Source organism: Asterias amurensis, chromosome 6 (genome assembly GCF_032118995.1).
Source record: "Asterias amurensis chromosome 6, ASM3211899v1".
In the NCBI taxonomy this organism is placed as follows: Eukaryota; Metazoa; Echinodermata; class Asteroidea; order Forcipulatida; family Asteriidae; genus Asterias; species Asterias amurensis.
The window spans coordinates 6574234-6595638 of record NC_092653.1 but is presented as its reverse complement, the minus strand read 5'-3'; the positions used below and the strand labels follow the sequence as shown (position 1 = coordinate 6595638).

Here is a 21405-nt window from a genome sequence, read left to right as displayed (position 1 = left end):
CATCATCCTAAAAGCCGAGGCTTGTGGCGGATGAGCCCGTTACAAGAAAACAGCACTAAATAGACGAATAAATAAATACTTACCGCTAAGGTAGATAACTACACAAAGGTTTAACCATGGTTAAACAATGTATATATAACTCTGAAGCAGAACATGTATGTGAAGTAAACAAAGGGACAGCAATTAAACAAACAATACAAATTAGAAAACATAGACGAGTAAATAGGTGGGTAAGTAAGTAACGGCTAAGCCAACTACCAGTATAACAAAAAAAGCAAATCGATCAATTATGTTGGGAATTTAGTAAAAATGTTTTTAGTCGGTATTTAAACGTATTTAAATATTAAAAGACTTCAGGCCTGAAGCCTTTTTAAGGCATTTCTTTCATTATTCTCTTGTAACGATGACCAATTGAGACAAAATTAAGAAAACAAATTCACATAATTGTTATTTTATGCATTGATAAACCAGGTGAGAATACTGGGCTTAACATCATCAAAGGTGTCCAGTGCCTTTAAAAAAAAATGTAATATTTGTCTAACAAACCAAACCCTAATGATCAACCCTTTGAATGTGTCGTCATTACTTTTTGTCAGTAATTTCTTTCCTTGGTTGAGATAGCTTTATCGCATATGAAAGGGATTAGGTTCACCCAAAGTATCTTACGCTATTATAAAAACCAACTGTGCCTAGTGCTGCTGAGCAGGTTATTCCACAGCTCAGCAGGGAAATCGTGGCCCAATTTCAAAGAGCTGCTCATGCAGAAAAAATATTTCCTTGCATTTCCTTGCTTAGCAGTAATAAGTAAAATACCAGTCACAAATTGAACGTGTCACATGGTATTTTGGCTTGTGACCCTAATCTGGTAAGTATATCTGTTTGTGCTTAGGTACATTTTAAGAAGCTCTATGAAAATGGGTCCAAGTGGCCAGCTTGAGCGTTCACTATGTATTTGCAAAGTGACATCATTTATTTTCGTGCAGTAGGGACCGGATGGTTAGCACGCCCATGCATTTATGAAATTGAACTTGCGCAGATAAGCACAACATCGGTCGTTAGAAGCTCCATGAAATTGAGCCCTTTTTCATAAAGCTGTTAAGCAGAAAATACTGCGTAGTAAAATTTCTTTGCTAAGCGAAAAATGAGTGGGCACCAGTTGCAACAATGTAAACTCACATGGAGTTTGGGCTGGTAACCAGTTTCTGTTAAGCAAGATTGTGTTATGCTTACATGTTTTTTTTAAATTGGACCCTGTTAAAACATACTTTTACAAACAATGCGTTTTTGTAATCGGCGCGTGTATTATCCGGTGGTATCATGCAGGGATTTTTTTAAACATTTGGATTGAACCACAAAATCACTTCATGAAGCAACTAGTTTAAAAGTCATTGGACACTTTCTGAACAGAACCAAAATTAAAAGTTCACAGATTTACAAATAACTTAGAGGGTTTACAGAAGGTAGTGGTGAAAGACTTCCCATGAAATATTATTCCATGAAATGCTTTACTTTTTGAGAACACATTAAAACAACAATGATCAATTCTCGATATCGAGAATAACTGATTTATTTTAAACACATATCCTCCCTTCAAGTCAACCATTTGTAAAAGTCAAATTCATTTATATGCCATTTAATTGGTTCCATGAAACTCTATTTAATTATATCTATGGCGTCCCTGAGTGGCGGATATACGCGCTATGATAAGAAGATTATATCCATTACAAATTTAGATTTACTCACGCTGATCCAACTCCCAGGCGCTCTACAACATTATAACATTTTCAAGACAATTATTTCCATTCCAACAATTAACACCCCAATTTGTCTCAATGTTTCTAGCCTGGGCCCAATTTCATAGAGCTGCTTAAGCACAAAATTGTGCTTAAGCAAAAAAATATTTGCTTAGTAAAATCAGATTACCAGCTAAGACTCCACTCAATTTGTTATGCTAAGTAAACAACAGCTAAATACCAGTCACAAGCAAGTATGTGGCATGACATTTTTGCCAGTAACATGTGTAAAATAAGCAAGCTATTTTCGTGCTTAATAATAATAATAATATTTATTCGGGCAATCACATTTACAAGCACATATACATACATTAAAAATATTTAAGAAAACAAAGAAAAACAACAGTGGGGTGCCCAGGAGAGCATAAAAGTTAAACAAATAACTGTCGCCAAAAGGCGTATGTCTCCTAAGCGAATTGTTTTGCTTAAGCAGCTCTATGAAATTAGCCCCTGCTCTGGTCGTCGTCAGGAGACTGAAGAGTATGAGAATATACACACCACAGGGTGTTTTAAAGACAGTGGACACTATTGCTAATTACTCAAAATAATTATTAGCATAAAACCTTTGTTGGTAACGATGTGTGTACGCACTCTTTCTGATCCTGAGTTCTATGAAACAAATCACAGGCACATTACTCGGGTGGGATTCGAACTTGGGCGAGATTAAAGCTGTAGATAGAATAAAACATTGTGAGAAACGGCTCCCTCTGAAGCAACGTAGTTTTCGAGAAAGAAGTAGTTTTCCACGAATGAGACCTCAGATTTAGAATTTGAGGTCTCAAAATCAAACATCTGAAAGCACACAACTTCGTGTGACAAGGGTGTTTTTTCTTTCATTATTATCTCGCAACTTCGACGATCGATTGAGCTCAAGTTTTCACAGGTTTGTTATTTTATGCACATGTTGAGATACACCTAGTGAGAAGACTGGATTTTGACAATTACCAATAGTGTCCAATGTCTTTAACTGAACACAACTCAAATGAGAATATTGACGCATAAACAACAATGCAACTTGGACTCGTGGCGCACCTGAACGGGACAGATCACGGGTCAACGTTGAATGTGCCTTAAATATTACATAACTTTCAGCATGGAGACACCATCCAACAGCCAGGTTCACACAGTCACCGTGACCAGTGAGGGTCAAACTTTGGGTGCGTTCGTTTAGCGCTTTTTTATTTCCGTGGGTAATTATCTGCACACGTTCGTCCTGAAAAAAAAACCCGCCACAGACTGGGGTCGACCCAGGCAAGCTAAATGAATAAAACATTGTGGGCCTGGGTGAACGTCAGCACAGAACATACAACTTGAAACACTTACAGCAAAGAGTTTGTAAAAGATCAGGAAGAATAATACCAGAGGTTCTTTAAAAAATAATCTATAAAAGTAACATGATTATTTATGTTAAGAATTGGGGTTTTGTAAGTTAATAATCACATTTTCTTTTCTTTTTTGACAAATCTTGACTTTGTTTGTTTTTACAGAATGCCCACTATTTTCAACACGCATAACAGACTTGAAGGTTTTGGTCGCATCATGGCCAATATGACATAAACCTCTCAAATTTTTGTACATCAAAATTCCGAGAGCTGATTGGTCGTAGCGGTGCACGTGATATCCCTTCATTTTCTTTGTGTGTGGGTTCTGACTCCCATGTGGTGCTATGCACTTCATCACCATCGAACAGTCTACCCACGGTTGCAGTAGTTTCTCATTGATGTAGGAGCTGTTAACAAAGTACAGAATGCCGCCGCGGGGTTTTGGAGTGAACCCAGTATCATTCCGGTATGTTTTTATGTCAACCTTTAAATAGTCAAACATGGCCGGGTGGGTCAAAGCAACCACTGAGAATTGCCCGCTGCTGTCGTAATTTGCCACTTCTGGGATGAAGCCGTGGAATTTCTTAAGATGGTCCGTTAGGAGCAAGATGCTCCTCCTGAAACGCACCGAAGAGTCCGCCCAAAAGACGGCGCCGAATTCGTACAGTAGTTCCTGCCAAAAGAGACAAAATGATCGAGAATGAAATCCACAGTATAATGTTGAGCAGGTATATACAAAGTTATATGTCCTTCGGATGGGACGTAAAGCTGTTGGTCCCGGTAGCATTTTTTTTACACCGCAGCGAGGTATTTTGTACTGTTACATACACTGCTAATTCCTGTCTTTATGAGACGGTAAAGACATTGTGCGCCGATTAGCATGGCCGTCCGAATGTGAGCAAAAAAAATCAACCATGAATAAACAAGAGCGACTATAAATATAAATATTAATATTAAAGTTGCGGGTACAACCATGGGTAAAAACTCTTTTGAGGGAGTGGTGGCTCTGAAAAGAGCGGTATCACAAAATAAACAAAATTGTGAAACATCTTTTATATAGGATTTGATTAATTGTTTCCAACAAATTCTTCGTACCTTTTAATTGTGTGTAACATTTCACCAAACTCTGTTTTTGATTTGCATGTATGGCTCTCCATCCTCGGTTGGCAAAATCTCGGGCTGTGACGTTGCGATAGAAGGGTCTATTCGTATTGTCATATTATCGGCAATACTATACGTTAACAAAAATACCGTCGCCAATCAATTAAGACGAATATGCAAATATTGACTGCTTCGAGTGCTATGGTTAAAACTACGATTCCCGAGGTGATCCCCGGCAGATTATATGCGAGGGGTGTTATAGACTAATATATCTTTGTAATTTGTAAGCGATGTGGATCGGATACCTTTATGAGGGCTGGTTTCCAAGCGTAGTTAAGAAGATCTTTTACGTGAGGAGGATACTTTGAGAAGTTAAAACTTCGCACTTCTACATTGCAGAAAGTTGACAGCTAAAACCAAAGGGGAACAAATGGATATAAGTTATCGTTTTATTATTTGATGATTCTTTAAAGGCAGTGGACACTATTGGTAATTGTCAAAGACTAGCCTTCACAGTTGGTGTATCTCAACATATGCATAAAATAACAAGCCTGTGAAAATTTGAGCTCAATCGGTCATCGACCTTGCGAGATAACAATGAAAGAAAAAAAACACCATTGTCACACGAGGTTATGTGCCTTCAGATGCTTGTTTTCGAGACCTCCAAATCTAGTTCTGAGGTCTCGAAATCAAATTTGTGAAAAGTTACTTCTTTCTCGAAAACTACGTCACTTCAGAGGGAGCCGTTTCTCACAATGTTTAATACTAACAACAGCTCCCCATTACTCGTTACCAAGTGGGTTTTGTGCTAATAATTATTTTGAGCGATTTATTACCAATAGTGTCCACTGCCTTTAAAGGGAAAGTGTACATTCGGTAACCACTCTTAAAATTAAAGGCAATAACAACTTACACAAGGAGGGGGGGGGGGTTAATGGGATGCGAATTTTGACGTCACAAATTCGCGATGAATAATTCGCAACAGTTTTGAACCGTGTTCACTCCTGCGAAACATTCGCTGCGAGAGCAGCCATAATGTGACGTAAAAGTTCGCATCCACAGGAAGAATGAGCCGCAATCCCAAGCGACTTGAATGGGAGACCACGTACGCGTTTCCAGTCCCTTGTGGTCGCGGCTCTTCAAGCCACGAAGGCCCTGAAAAAGGGTAGTATGAACCGGGCTTTACAAATAAAAAAAATAAAAAAAGACATGTCCATTATTAGTCTTTTTGAGGTATGGGTGACTTTTGCACTGTTTGGTTTGAGTGTCTACAGACAAATTTAGCCCAACCCTAGTGTAGTTTTCAGTTTGCTGCACCTCACTTATGGAACAATCTCCCTCTACACATCAAACAAGCCACTGCGATCTCAAGTTTCAAGACTCTTCTCAAAACACATCTATTCAAATTATCTTATACTTAATTATTCTTTTGGTTCCTCTGAGCGCTTAGAGACTTTCTTTTGGAGGTGTTAGGCGCTATAGAAATGCGGTTGTTATTATAGTGCTGTGTCCACCATATCTCAAAAAATGGCTTATGTATATAGCGCTGCTTACTTCTCGAATTTCGCTGGGAATCAGCCCCAAATCACAGACAACAATCCTCGTGTTTGGCATGACGTTCTGTGCGGTGCTGATCATCACCTTTCCCTCCTTGTAATGGTTTGAAGACATCGCCGTCACAATTACTGTCCTCTTGAAAATCTCATCCAGTGGTGGAATTTCCTTTTCCAAATCAATCTGTGGATATTTCCTTGTCGTCACCAAGGAAATGGAGTTGTTCTTTGCAACAATTCGAGCAGTTGAGTTGTTCGCAACGCTTTGAGCAGTTGTAAGATTGTCCGATGGAGCTGGTCGGATACCCTGGGCAGCCCTAGTTTTTGAACTTTGACCCCTCACGACGGCGACCATGATGGTGGAGTGTTTCTTGTGGGTGGTACCTGAAGTTTAAATGAATATTACAGAATTTAATAAGGGAATAAAAGGGTAGCGACGAGGTCTTAAACGGCCGTTTAAAACCGGCCGGGTCGTGGCCGAGGGCCTTTATCACACAGGGCGTTAGTTAGAGGCCACGGACTCTATTGGTTATTATACTCAACAAATTGTTAGCATAAAAACTTACTTGGTATATAACGAGCAGTGGAGAGCTGTTGATAGTATAAAACATTGTGAGAAACGGCTCCCTCTGAAGTAACGTATATTTTTTTCAGAAAGAGGTTGATTTCTCACTCAAATAATAAAAGGCTTCAGCTGAAGCACACAAAGTAATGCAACAACAGTGTTTTTTTTATCCTTTTGCAACTTCGATGTCCAAGATTGAGCCCAAACTTTCACAGGTTTGTTTTTATGCATATTATTGGGATACACCAGGTAAAGAAGTCTGGTCTTTGACAATTGGCAAACGTGTCCCACGGGTCGATTTCACAAAGAGTTACATAGTCATTAGGACTACTCTATAATAAGGGAATCAAGTGTGGTGAAGAGGTTTTCAACTAGTGGTTTAATCCCAACGAGGCCTGGTTCTTGATAATTTTACCGAGACGAAGTCGATGTAAATTGTCAAGAACCAGGCCTCGGCGGGTTCAAACCACTAGTGAGATATATACACCAAGTGAGAAGACTGGTCTTTGACAACTACCAAAGGTAGCCGGTGCCTTTAAGGCTAGTCCTAACCAGTCTTAACTCTTTGTGACGTCCACTGTGCCTTCAAACATGGAGCTGGATAATCCCCATAAATAAAAGATTTTGATCTTAAAAAGCAAGCTGTAATTGCAGTTCAGCATAGTATAGTACCAGTCAAAGACTACCAACCCACTAGACTTGGGTTGGCTCAAGACCCAATCACATGAAAGTCCTTTTATTTCTGTCCAATCGCCTAACGGAAAACTTAGCCCGCAGGGCATCCCACAACCTGTGCCGCGCCATTCTCGAAATCATTTTTAAACATGTTGACTGTGTAAACGTTAAACATGGCGCACTGGCCCGTTTTGCTTTCGTTGGCGTGATATGATTACATTGTATAGGGCAGGGACATCTCACGCGAGAACGGGTCTTGAATCAAGTCTACCAACCCGTCAACTCCAAAACCTACAAACCACTGCTTCGAATAATGATATAATAAATTAAGCCATACCTTGATGATACAGTACAAACATGAAGCAGATACTGATTATCCCCAATAAAACAGTGGTATTTTTCATGCACTGGTTACTTGCAGTTGCAACTGGCCATTCTGCTTTTTTCTTCGGTGACATGACTGCATGTAGTCTCCTCTTTCACGTAAATAGGATGGGACATTTCTTCTTGGATGCGACAGGTAAATCTTTCGTTGTCTATAAAAGCAGAGAAAAGAGACTTAGTTTTTTTCGGTTTGGGTCTGTTTCCTGACGGACGACAGAACAACGTTCTTAAAGGCACAGGACACTATTGCAATTACTCAAAATAATTGTTAGCATAAAAAAACTATAGCTTGGTATAGCGACCAATAGAGAGCAGTTGGTAGTATAAAACATTGTGAGAAACGGCTCCCTCTGAAGTAAAGTAGTTTTTGAGAAAGAGGTAATTTCTTACTAAAATAATAAAAGACTTCAGCTGAAGCCATTTATTATGAACTGAAAGCACACGAAGTAAAGCAACAAGGGTGTTTTTTATTTCAATTACTCTCATGCAAATTCGATGATCGTTTGAGCAAAGTTTGTGTTATTGTAGGCATAATGTTGGGTTACACCAAGTAAGAATACTGGTCTTTGACAATTACCAATTGTGTCTATTACCTTTAACTTTTCGCCGTAAAACGTTCCTACATACAATCTTATGTCGAATATATCATGTGTCTCTACCCGATTAAAGACTCACTTTTGTTAAATTTTAAATTTAGATGACATGACTGCTTCTTCTACAATAAAAAAAACTATAGGCATAAGTTTTTGTTGAAAAAAACCCCCAAAGCATTCGGTGTAATTAGCACAGCTAATTGTCTGGTGAGTTCCATGGTCAATGAATAGTTTTAGTTCGACCAAGCATTTTTCCTGATTACAAAGATCTTTGATGCCGTTAATACAACAGGACATCAAGTTTGGGCTTGAATACAAAGTCAGGCACAAGTGTTCGATGAAAAAAACAATGTATTACAGTTTTAAAGTATAGTATAGGCTTATACTAACACGACACTTTCCATTCAGTGGCTAGTGTTATAGCCAGCGGCGTAACTAGACATTTTCATTTGGTGGGGCAAGTGGGGGCAAAGATTAAATTTGGGGGGGCCAAAGAAGTGCCAGATTATTATTAAAATAATGTTAACTGATAGTTGATACACACCAATGCAGTATACATAGTCAGCAGGTAACAAAAGATTGCGAAAATAACCAAATCGTAGAGAACTTGTCATTTGTATAAGATAAAACTTTTCGACTGTATAAAAGGATTAAATTACCAACAGTGATTACCAAGTATCAACTTAGAGTTGTACACGGCATTCTCAAATAGGCTCTGTGGGTATGAATTAAATTATGGTTTGTATGCTTTATTTCAGTGTATTAATACCCAAAACATAATAATATTAGGCCAAGTAAAAATAGAAGCATGTTTAGCGTCCCTGCCTCTTTTTATTCTTTTTATGCACATTTTTTTGAAAAAGAATTATTTTAAATGATCTCAGCAAAAAAAATAAAAAAATCTGAATGTCTTGTCTATTATGCCTTGACCAAACTGTTTCATTAATGTTTTGTGTATTTCAGCAGTAGAAAAAACAATGGATATTATGTTAACAATGAATGGCGGCCATCTTGAAATAGAAAATAAAAAGCCCCTCCTCCTTCCTTTTTTTGAGAAACCCGGACGCTAAACACGTTTCTTTTTGTACTCGGCCTTAAGTGTAAGCCATTAAAAAAAAATTTAAAAAAAATAAAATACAGGATTGAAGTTGTGGGTGTATAATAATCACATTTTAGTGATGAAACGGATATTTAAAATAGGCCCCCCCCCCCCCTGGTTACGCCACTGGTTATAGCGTACGTAGGTATCAGTATTCCCAGTGGCGTAACTAGACATTTTCATTTGGTGGGGCAAGTGGGGGCAAAGATTAAATTTGGGGGGGGGCCAAAGAAGTGCAAGATTATTATTAAATATGTTAACTGATATATAGTTGATACACACCAATGCAGTTTTTTCAAACAGTCTATAGTCAGCATGTAACAAAAGATTGCGAAAACAACAAAATCTTAGAGAACATGTCATTTTGTATAAGATAAAACTTTTTGACTGTATAAAAGGATTAAATTACCAACTGTGGTCAACAAGTACCAATTTAGAGTTGTACACGGTATTCTCAACTAGGCTTTGTGGGTGTGTAAATACCCAAAACATAATAATATTAGGCCAAGTAAAAATAGAAAAATAGAAATGTTTAGCGTCCCGCCCGCTTCCTTTTTACAGGACACCTCTTTTTTTTCTTAAGTTTTTTTATGCACATTTTTTTTTTTTTTTTTTTTTTGTTGAAAAAGGGTTATTTTAAATGATCTCAGCAAAAAAAAGAAAAATCTGAATGTCTTGTCTGAATGCCTTGACCAAACTTTTTAATGTTTTGTGTATTTCAGCAGCAGAAAAAAACAGTTGATATTTGACATTCATGGCGACCATCTTGAAATAAAAAATAAAAAGCCCCTCCTCCTTCCTTATTTTTGAGAAACCCAGACACTAAACATGTTTCTTTTTTTACTCGGCCTTATTGTAACAAGTGTAAGCCAAAAATACAGGATCGAAATTGTGGGCGTTTAATAATCACATTTTAGTTACGAAACGGATATTTAAAAATAATAGGCCTACCTCTCAATTGCACCGCTTGTTTCAAAGGAGAAGAAATGGTCTAAGCAACCTTTTTCGCTGGCCATTTTTGTGCTGTAGTAAATTTCTCTGTAGTGCATCTGACCATGGAGGTAGAAATTTCTACCTCCATGATCTGACTTTGTGTTTACGGAGCTATTGGTCTGCGTTCAGACCACCACGTATTTAACAGAACTTTGTCACATCACGTTACCAAAAAACTACCCCACTCGATAGACTTTTCTTCATAAATTTAACAGTTCAAAATACTCGCATATTGACTGCAATATAATATTGTAATGAGTGCCCATGAAACATCATTTCTGTCTACACTGTCGTAATTTTTGACCAGATCTACTATAGTCAAACATAATAGAGAAAACAACTCACCTTTTGGAGCACCGGCGTCACCGAACAAAGTTACTGCCATCCATTTTTAAGTTTATTTTGCAAGTGACCTCTTGATAGAAATATCATATATTCATCGAGCCGGGCATTGAAACGTAGCCTCGGTTTATATCCCACAGTCTGCAGACACGCCAGACTACACATGGGCCCTCACACAATAAGCAGCCCACACAATAACTTGCCACCATTGCCACGTGAACAAAAATACACTGTACAAAAACATTTTATTTTTTACTTCGAGGTTTTTTTTTATACATGATTTCACAAAGTTCATTGAGGCATAAACATTTCGTGACGCTTCGATGGCTGAAAGCGGGTTAGTTCTTGAAAACGTAAAATGTTTTTGTTTGCGTTAGTTTTCGAGGGTCACGAACTAGTCTAGTATAAACCTTTCCTTTCCTTTTGCTTATTGATTTAGGACGAAAAGCTGCAAAAAGCACTGTACATAATAATTAGTTTCAATTTAGTTGAAAATACCCTGTCATTTTTGTAGGAAAGTTTGATTTTGAACGGCGTTCGCTACTTTTTACGTGGTATCTATAAAATGTGCGTGACGTCACTGACGAGGTCTGAGCCCTCCAACAACAGAAGGCTACTCCTTTCAGAAGAACCAATCAGAGCAGTGACTGACTCTACTCCGAAAACTTCTGATGACTCCCTATAAATAGACCAACATGTCTCACACTATACATTGGATAGATATTCTTAAAATAGATGGAAATTTGCATCGGGGATAAAGTATATTCCATCTTTTAAGAGGAATATCAATTCCTACCTTCAGCTCAACTGAGGTTCTGCATGTCTATCTTTTCTTTCTTCTAGCCCTTTACCTAGAGTGGCTTTAAACCTTGTTTTAGGCGACTTGCATAACAACAATATATATTAATTTTGGTTTTGCCCATATACATCGATGTGTATTGGAACATACTCAGTTCTTTCCCGAGCTCTGTGGACAAAATAAAATCACAGGCATATTACTCAGGTGGGATTCGAACTCGAGACCTATATGTAACAGCTTAAAAATCCCTCACTATGGACATTAAAATGGATTGACAAACACAATACAAACGTTCAGTATTACTAAATGGTACAACTTTTTAAAATACATTCAAAATTAGTAAAACTCGTACAAAATATCAAGAGGGCAATTTGTCAGTTGGGATCCGAGCCAAACCCTTGACAGCTCATAGCTCCAACTGTTCACAAGGTAGACTGCAAAAACGGCGGTGTTTAACACCACGGGTGTTGTCACATGTGTATTTTTTTAAACGCTTCTGCGACACCCATGATGTAAAAATGTTAACACCCCTGTTTTGAGCAGTGTATACCCCCTACAATATAGTTGCCTGAACAAATGAGCTGTCATAATGCCGTGTTCCGACCATTCTTTGGTCTGGAAGTTGGCATAATAGTGGAAGGTCTGATACAGAAAGAATAGATTCAACTATATAGGACATTAGAGATTTTTGTCGAGCTGTGGAGATGTACATTCCAATTTAGCTTTTTTTAACCGAACACGTTCAGTACCACAAACTTTAACTAACAGTGGATTAAAGGAAAATTAACACCAACACTTTGTTTCGAAAACGAATCCTAATTTAAATAAAAACATGAAAAACAGAGGATGTTTTTCCAAGTAGCACAAGGCCCTATTTCTAGTGTACATCAAAGTAAAGGCGTCTGTGTTTAGAAATGAAGTTCTTTAAATTTCTTTTGTACATTGGAGATAATTATTTTGTTCCGAAAACGAATTCGAACTACAGATCAAAACATGAAAACCAGATTATCTTTTTCCAAAATAGCACAAGGCCCTATTTCCAGAGGCGTCTGTATGAAGTATGTTTTGTTTTTCTTTAGAAATGAGGTAACTTAGATTTCTTTAGTACTTTGGAGCTTTATATACCCTGGATACTCTTGCTGAAGGCCAACTAAAATCCTTGATTGATTGACTAGTCTTGCGAACTTAATCCTGTCCTTGAACCTTCTTTATCTAAAAACACGAACAAGACAAAATGAGAGAGTAAGGCTTCTCTGTACAATAGACCAGTTTTAACTAAGGGAATCAATGTGTGCTGAAAAGGTTTTCAACTAGTAGCCTTGATCAAGGCTGTTGACGTACTGTTCCCCGGCCCGGTTCGCTGCACACGCATGCAGTGCATACACAAATGTACATTACCATACATTGTACAGCGAGAACAGTATAGCGTAGTCGTGAGTACGGTCGTGTCTTTCTACTTTCAACCTCGCACACGTGGCTCAAACAACAGCCTTGATGGGTTTGTAAAGCTTTATCGGAATTCCGATAAAAGGGTATTCATGATGTGGGCGTGTCATTCTAAACATTGGCCAATCACAGGCGCGATTGAGAATGACGTATTACTGCAAGCAATCATGCCACGTCCATGCATGCATGCGTGTGTGTGTGTGTACGCTGTACGCTAGCTGTATGGACATGTACTGTAATACGTGCTTTTTATAGCAGTGTCGGGAGCGTGGTGTGTATAATTATTAGCTATGATTGTAAGGGGTCTGAATGCGCTGCCGGACGGGTGACCCGGACAAGACTCGCCCGGTCGGTAATGGTGTTGAACAACTTCGAACAACTTCCGTTGTCTTGCGTTTCATTACAACACGAGGACTATCATCATAATTACATAATTACAACGTAGCTGGTAGATTTGTCCCTGAATTGAAAGCTGCTGTACTCTAAGTGTAACGTTGTAGTGTAGTACTAGTAGTATGGCAAGAGTTAGTTTATGAAATTGAACTTTACTTGTAGTTGTTGTTCAGCCACATGTTCAGCCACACGCCATCTTCTACCGTCTGGTATGTTTTCGACAACACATATTTTCGATCCCCAACTTTGATTTACCGCGAGAAACGTAATAAATAATAAATGTCTACATTAAAGGAACACGTTGCCTTGGATCGGTCGAGTTGGTCTTTGAAAAGCGTTTGTAACCGTTTTTTATAAAATGCATATGGGTAGAAAGATATTGAAAAAGTAGAATACAATGATCCACACAAACATGCCTCGAACCTGCGTGGTTTTCCTTTTAACTCGTCGACTAACACGTCGGCCATTTATGGGGGTCAAAATTTTGACTCCCATAAATGGCCGACCATGTTAGTTCGCACAGTAGAAGGAAAACCACGCAATTTCGAGGCAAACTTGTGTGGATCATTGTATTCTACTTTTAAAACATCTTTCCAACCATATGCATTTTATAAAAAACGGTTACAAACGCTTTTGTTTTGACCAACTCGTCCGATCCAAGGCAATGTGTTCCTTTAAGACAAAATAAACAGCTGGGTTTCTTATCTCATCTGGTCTGTGTTTGTGCTTCAAGGGGATGGGGTGTGTTGTACTGTCATATGCCCAACACCTAAGAATTCTTACCAAGTAGCCATTTTGCCGGAAACCCATGACACCTGGATACTTTTTTAACCTTTCTCAAACACATTTCACATGTTCTAATTTTCTTCCTTCTATTTCTAAACCCATGATTGATGCATTAAACGCGGTTGTTATATTTTGTTGAAAGTTTCTGTAGTTGTGTTGCAAATTATACACCACTGATTTCCAGCGACTTACTGTTTTGTTTTACTAGTAGGGATTTCTCCCTCGCCCGCCGCCATTGCAACTACAACCACGGTTTGTTTACAATTACGTCGACGAGCACGTGTGTGCGAGTGCTTGCAGAACGTTGTGATTGACATCGCAGCGAGAGGTTATAGGTCAACCAACAACCAATGAGAACGGGTTGTTAGTAAACATTAGCATAATGAGCTCCGCCCTAAATTTTGGCAGATACAAAACCATCAAGGCGCTACTTAACAAGTACCCATGTACCGTAAGTGTACCGTATACAGCTGGTACATGTACATGTACAGTAGGTATGTGTGTACATACGCTGTATACGTATTATATGCACTGTGTTATGTATGGGGGTGCACTGGTGGAATTCAGTGATGGGGACTGGGATTTTGCAGATCGCGGCTGGCTGTAGCGCCTTGATCAAGGCTATTCAACTAGTGGTTTAATTCCAACGAGGCCTGATTCTTGATAATTTTACCGAGACGAAGTCGAGGTATATTATCCAAGCACTATAATAATTCATAAATTTTGCAAAATATTTGACCAAACGTCGTTTGACAAAGTACAAAGATTGTGGGAAATAGTTTAAGTTGGAGAATATACTCTAAAGTGAAGGTTCGTGACAACAGGATACTCGCCTTCGGCCCGTACATTCTATCCACGAATCTTCACTTTCTCGTCCAATCTCCTTAAAGGCAGTGGACGCTATTCGTAATTTTTATTTAAAATTATTGTTCGCATAAAACCTTACTTGGTGACGAGAATGGGGAGAGGTTGATAGTATAAAACATTGTGAGAAACGGCCTCACTCTGAAGGAACGTAGATTTCGAGAAAGAAGTAATAGACCATGACAATTACTGCCCTGAAGTGGTTCACATCCTACTTCCACGACAGGACGAGTCATGTCACAGTTTCTGGGGCTGACTCTGATGTGAGCCACATTCACTTGGGCGTCCCACAGGGCTCTGTTATTGGTCCTCTTACCTTTACCATGTACTTAAGCCCTGTGGGTGATATTTTTTGCCAACACAGCATCAAATACCATACATATGCTGATGATATCCAATATGGATTTCGACCCATCCATTCCCAACGACGCAGAATGTGCTCTTTTCAGATTGTCAAACTGCATCACCGATGTTCAAAACTGGTTAATCGCAAACAAACTTCTTCTGAACAAAGACAAAACTGAATTTTTCATTGCTGCTTCTCCTCATCACCAGAAAGTTCTCAGCCTCTTGACTGTGAACGTGAACAACACAACATTTAAGCCATCTCAAACAGCGCGAAATTTAGGCGTCTTTTTCGACAGCTCCATGACAATGAGCACACACGTCACACGTACATGCAAGTCCATCAACTATCACATCAGAAACATCTCCAAATACGCAAATATATTGACACAAACACATGCCACGCTGCTGCCAGGGCCCTTGTGTTGTCTAGACTGGATTATTGTAACTCTCTCCTCAATGGTATTATATTAAGCAAGCTGACATTGACCGTCTACAAAGGCTCCAAAACAATGTTGCACGTATCATTTTCTTGCAACCCAAATACACACACGCATCCACTCTTCTCAAACAATTACACTGGTTACCAGTTAAACAACGCATCACGTTCAAAACATCAGTGAAGATGCACAAAGCACTCTCTAACGTACTTCCACAATACCTTACAGAGTCGCTAAATTTCAACAAACCTGGCCGGAGTGGGCTCCACTCCGGCCAGCATATGCATATGTTGAGATACAGCAAGTGAAAAGACTGGTCTTTGACAATTACCAATAGTGTCCAGTGTCTTTCAGTCCCTGTTGTATATATATAAGCTCATTTGTTCAAAGCTGCTTATTTGTAATCTGCTTACAGCCTTTATATTTTTTATATAGAGTACTGTGGCTTGTAGTTTTGCAATTTTTGTAAGTTTGATGTAAAGGCCAAAATGAATTTCCCATGGGGGATAATAAGGTGAAGTTAAATCTACTTTCACTCATTGTATATTTCTTTTGTTATCTGTATGCGCTTATGAGGCTTCTGCTTTAGGCGCCTTGCACATGTCTGTATTTATTATTAAATTTTAATTCAAGTCCAAATCATTGTCGTATGACATTAATTCGATCTTTCGTTAAAGAAACACGTTGTTAAAGGAACACGTTGCCTTGGATCGGACGAATTGGTCTTTAATAAAGCGTTTGTAACCGTAACCGTTTGTTATAAAATGCATATGGTTGGAAAGATATTTGAAAAGTAGAATACAATTATCCACACAAGTATCACTCGAATTGCGTAGTTTTCTTTTTACCTCGTCGACTAACACGGTCGGCCATTTATGGGAGTCAAATTTTTGACTCCCATAAATGGCCGACCGTGTTAGTTCGTGAAGTAACAGGAAAACCACGCAATTTCAAAGCACATTTGTGCGGATCATTGTATTCTACTTATGCATTTTATAACAAATGGTTACAAACGTTTTTTAAAGACCAACTCGACCGATCCAAGGCAACGGATTCCTTTAATTAAAAAACTCTTTCAAATAATTTGTTTAGGGAAATCTCCTCTGCCCTCCTTTTTCGTCTTCCAAACCAACAAGAATCTTGCCCTTTCAAGCACTCCCCATTTTGATTAACCTATTTAATTTAGGTATGCCGCGTTGGTGGGAAAAAAGGAAAAGATACGAGAGATTTGAGAACTTGACGCAGTTAGCTCATTTTACTCACGAGCGATCTCGGTTATTTTTGAGGTTGATGGTTGGATGTGGGGGGGGGGGGGCATGCAAAAACCATTTAACCACATTACATTCTAACAAGGTTAATTGGAAAGTTGTGTGATAGAAAACAGTGAAAGAGCTGAATGAGCAATGCCTGCGTACAGCGATGTACAAGCGTAGGTGGGGTTATATTTTTTTTGAAATGTATTACATCTTTTTGTGACATCTTTCCGTCACAGACAGTAAACATTTATTTCAATACATATCACACTATTTGATTTACCAAAAATTAATGTAGACATACATGTGGAGTCAATGATTTATATGAAGGAAAACGTGAAGCACACCGTAATGTTACTTTTGTTCTATTGACAGACAAAGCAAATAAACTAAAAAGAACGTTATTAGATTATGATTATTTTAGATATAATATAGGTTTTTCTCGATCAGTTTCTGCAAATGAGCAACCAACTAAACCACCAAGCTATTCTAATTTGCGTGAAATCAAATGCTTCTGAAAAGAGTTATTCGATTTAGTTTTATGATTAGTCACATGTAATGTTGCGTCAGTCGATTTAACAAATAATAATCATTCAATTTAACACTTCATTAAAGCAGCATTCAAATTCGCAGACGCTTCTTGAGGCGTGTGTGTCACGAAAAAGAATGACGGTACGCTTAATTGAACAGAGTGCTAAAGATGTTTGACTCGACTCACGAAATTGAATGGCCGAATTCTGAATTTGAAACGCAGTAACAACTGGATATCAAAACAGCTGTAATTCGAACGCATGAAAATGAAATGGACTGCTCATTTGCCGAATTTGACCGAGAAAACCTATATCTAACAAGAATATAACCAGTAGGCTTTTAGACTAAAACGAACCTGCGTGACGTCATAAAAATAAAATCCACACCTTTAGACTTCTTTGCGTCAGTTTAGCGTGTAATACATTTTGGGGGAGAAGGCAGTTATTTTTTTAATCGGCAAAAGCATCAGACATAGACCATTCTGACTCAAATAATTTTCTAATTACCCCACATTAACATTGTCTCATTAACACCTTCACTTTACAAATAAAAATAAAATACGAACACGGCCGGCTATACACTAGCTTTCAACAACCAGTTTTGTAAAAGCGTGTAAACAATGAGGCTAGACCTCATATTGCCCTTTTGGTCTGACCAAATAATACACGACTTCAGACCTGCACTCAGAAAACAAATGGTAAAAAGATGTTTTGTAAAAAAAGATATGTAAGAAACTACCTAACTTAAGTAAAACACTGCCAAAAGATATATACTGATTTGTAATGTAAAAAAAATATACATGTTTTGAGAGTAAGTTTTGCAGTTAATCAAAGTTATGTAAGATTTACCGAAGTAAAGAGAAACTTTACATGGCATTGGTAGGTCTTACAAGGAACTGTGAAAAGAATCCGGTGTTTACATGCAAGTTATGGTTTTTTTTCCCGCGTGTGCGCACGCGCGTGTCTGCGTGACAAGTTGCTAACGTCTCAGTCCATAGACCTTATCGCAAATACCGGGGCGCGCGCGTAAAGCTTGGAATTAGGTGCATTGTGGTCTTGCTGGTATCCAAATTTGATCCATATATATCCCACAATGCACCTCATTCAACAGTCTGCGCTTGCGCATTGGTAGTTGCGATAAGGTCTATGCAGTCATGTCGTTCGTGCTCGTCGAGCCAAAAGTTACAAGAATGGGGATTTGTGCCCCTAGGTGGACGTATTAAAAGGTGAGTTTCTCAAAAGTTGTTACGATCTACAGCCATATCTACTGATGCGTGTCGTATTTTTTTTTTTTTTAGTTTTACAACCATTAAAATTTGGCCTACATGTTTGCCATGAACTTGAAGATGTATACAGCGCTATAGTGCCGATATAGCAAGACAACATGTTGCAACACGTTACAAAACATGCTCACTTTATAGCGCTGCAGACATGTTCAAGTTTATGGCAAACATGTAGGCCGAAATGGTTGTAAAAACTAACAAATAATAATACGACACACATCAGTGTCTGTATAATGACTGAAGATCGCAATTTTTTGAGAAACTCACCTTCCAATACGTCCATCAAGGAGCAAAATCCCCATGCTTGTAACTTTTGCTCGACGAGCACGAACAGGCAGTAAGGCCTTAGGGTCGTGTTTGAACAAACTCAAACGTTCAGACGGGAAAAGGGTACGTACAACGGTAAAAAGATGTAATTTTGTACGACTACAAACAATCCAAGTAAACATTTTACCTAAACGAACGGTAAAATAATAATAATTACACAGCTATAAGGTAAATCAAAGTTTTTACCCATTAAAAGGGTAACGCGGAATAGTTTTACATGTAATAAAAGTGTAAGGTTTACACAATCAATGTGTAATATTTTACATATCTAGCGTTTACTTAAAATTTAGGTAAATATGTTTACTCCTAAACGAAGTAAGTTTGTAAGTCTTTGTTGTGTAAGTTTTACCCTGCAACGAACTGGTAAAAGTTTACCTAACTGTTAGCAGGTTCACCCCCTGCCTCTAAAACATGTTTTTTTTTTTACACAACTTGTGTAAATATTTTTCTGAGTGTGGAGCCTTTTTTAGACATTATAAAAGCACACAAATTGTGCAACAGGTGTGTATTTTCATTCATTATTCCACTCCCTTCGCAACTTCAATGACAAACTGAGTCAAAAATTTCACAGATTTTGTATTTCATGCATAATTATGTTGTGAGAAAACTGATTTTTGCCAAAAGTTGCTCCAAAATATTTCCAGCAAAATACCTACACTCCGTATAAGTCAAACGCGGCTTCCATCATGATGTTTTTCAACCTTTTTAATCTTGCAAATACATTTAAATTACAGTGCGATGGCGGGAAAGCAACGGACGCAATGTACAGAGAGCTGTACAATAGATCGACTACAAAGATGATGATCTTAGGCGGTGGCTGTTCCACGGCGACTGAACCCACAGCACAGGCTTCACATCATTGGAATCTCATACAGGTTTGTCGAGAAATAGACTGGTCCCCTAAAGCCCAGGCACTGGTCTTACGGGCCCCAATGATTTTATTGGATCAAATTGCTAAGAAGTGATTATATTTCGCCTATAGTTATCTGCGTTTCAATAGTGGCTTGCATTTGTATGTGTATCGGCGGGATACAGTGAGAAATCATTGCAGTAACATTAACACAGATTCTGTCAACACCGACACAATAATTATTCAACAATTTCACCGTAAAATGTCAAATTCTCTCTGGACCAAATGTCATAAAACCTGTAAGCACACAAACTTGCTAAGCACAGAAAAGTATTACTTTTATCAAAAACAGGTCACCAGCCAACATTAATTAAGTCACTGTTGTGACTGGTACCCCACTACTTTTTTGCTTAGCAAAGAAACCTTGCCGCTAAGTATTTTCTCCTCAAAAGCTTTTTGAAATTTGGCACAGGGGTATATTTCACAGAGTTTGTTCTAACTTCGGACTTGTCCTATAAGTTACTTAAAAACTTAAGGCTTGTCCAAACTCGTCCTAACTCGAGATAAAACCGTGAGTCTTAACTCTTTGCGAAACCCACCCCCAGTGTCTAAACAAAATCTCTCTACTTGTTGTACTTTCTCCACAAAAAACAAGATCTCTTTCACGTCAACGTCTCCCAAACTCTCACAGCGTGAAACTTACCCCCGATTCTTCCGTCTCATCTCGACACTGTCGATGCACAACATCTTCAAGATTGCCCTCTTCCGAGAGTTCAACTGGCGGAAAGTGGCCACGCTGCACGAGTCCGTCAGCTTGTTCACTCTGGTAAGTTCAAAACCATTTAAGGCCTGTGTTAGTTAGAATCTAAGGCCCGTGTTCTTTACAATCTATAAGAAATGTGTTTATAAAATCTGCATTACAAATTGTTTGCACACGCCGAGTCTCACATTGACCGTCAGTATTCAACTTTACTAAGTCGCTTCTCAATTTCGCACGGTGCGCGTGCAGCGTGACTTCTGATAAGCGCGCGAGGGCAGAAACCCAGTGTGTGTCAGTGGCAAGTTTATGAGTGCTCGAAACCGCGCTTCTCTCCAATGGCGTACATGCCGCGAAGCACTCGCAAAATTCGGTCTAAATACTATCCGGGTTTTTATCGAAACTTGAACAGTTTACCTGAATTAAAAGGAATTCGACGGCAGAGGAATACAGTGAAGTGGCGGCCAACAGAAGTTTTTGATATAGAGGTTTGTAATTTTGTGTATTTCTTTCGTTAAAAATTGCTAGAAATTATGGTTTCAGGGCACGCTTAATACACACACACAGCAAGCTTGACAACGCTCAAAAGTTTGTGGAACGGACCATTTTTGCACAGGGGTAGGTTGTTCAGAAAGAGAGGGACGTTGTTTGTGTGACTGGCTGCCGGCTGTGTAAGCAGTTGCATGTCGGTTGTTGTGACTTGTTTTGTTTTTAATTTAAGCAAAAAAAAAGCAGATTTAATAATTATCTGTTGGACAAAATGTTCAAATCTTTAGAATCTACTGTTAGTGTTATTATGCTTTTATTTCATATGTTTGTTGTTTATTATTAATTAGGCCTATTGTTTTTTCTCTCTTTTTTTCTGAAATATCTGAAATTAAGATAAATTTTGAAAACACTTAGCCTTACTCA

At 38.5% G+C, this 21405-nt stretch overlaps 2 protein-coding genes across 2 annotated transcripts in view; one reads left to right on the top strand and one right to left on the bottom strand.

The window, feature by feature from the left end:
* The window catches only part of LOC139938647 (gamma-aminobutyric acid type B receptor subunit 1-like), a 54130-nt gene that overhangs the window by 961 nt on the left and 31764 nt on the right, over positions 1-21405 (top strand). The window contains exons 2-3 of the mRNA XM_071934254.1: positions 19621-19761; positions 20392-20562. Of these exons, the coding sequence (XP_071790355.1) occupies positions 19621-19761; positions 20392-20562 (312 nt within the window). The remainder of the gene's footprint in view (positions 1-19620; positions 19762-20391; positions 20563-21405) is intronic.
* On the bottom strand, positions 132-10506 carry LOC139938629 (uncharacterized). Its single transcript, XM_071934226.1, has 5 exons — positions 10424-10506; positions 7347-7545; positions 5771-6153; positions 4522-4626; positions 132-3788 (listed from the first exon to the last, which is right to left on the bottom strand). The coding sequence occupies exons 2-5, from the start codon at positions 7465-7467 to the stop codon at positions 3201-3203; spliced, it is 1197 nt and encodes a 398-aa protein (XP_071790327.1). The 5' UTR covers positions 7468-7545; positions 10424-10506; the 3' UTR covers positions 132-3200.

Excerpts from the sequence above, each read along its gene's own strand:
- LOC139938629 (XM_071934226.1), bottom strand. The coding sequence starts at position 7,467 with ATGTCACCGAAGAAAAAAGCAGAATGGCCAGTTGCAACTGCAAGTAAC. Across the intron at positions 4,627-5,770 it reads TTCCCAGCGAAATTCGAGAA|CTGTCAACTTTCTGCAATGT; the intron begins GTAAGCAGCGCT and ends CTTTGGTTTTAG. Across the intron at positions 3,789-4,521 it reads GGAAACCAGCCCTCATAAAG|GAACTACTGTACGAATTCGG; the intron begins GTATCCGATCCA and ends CTCTTTTGGCAG.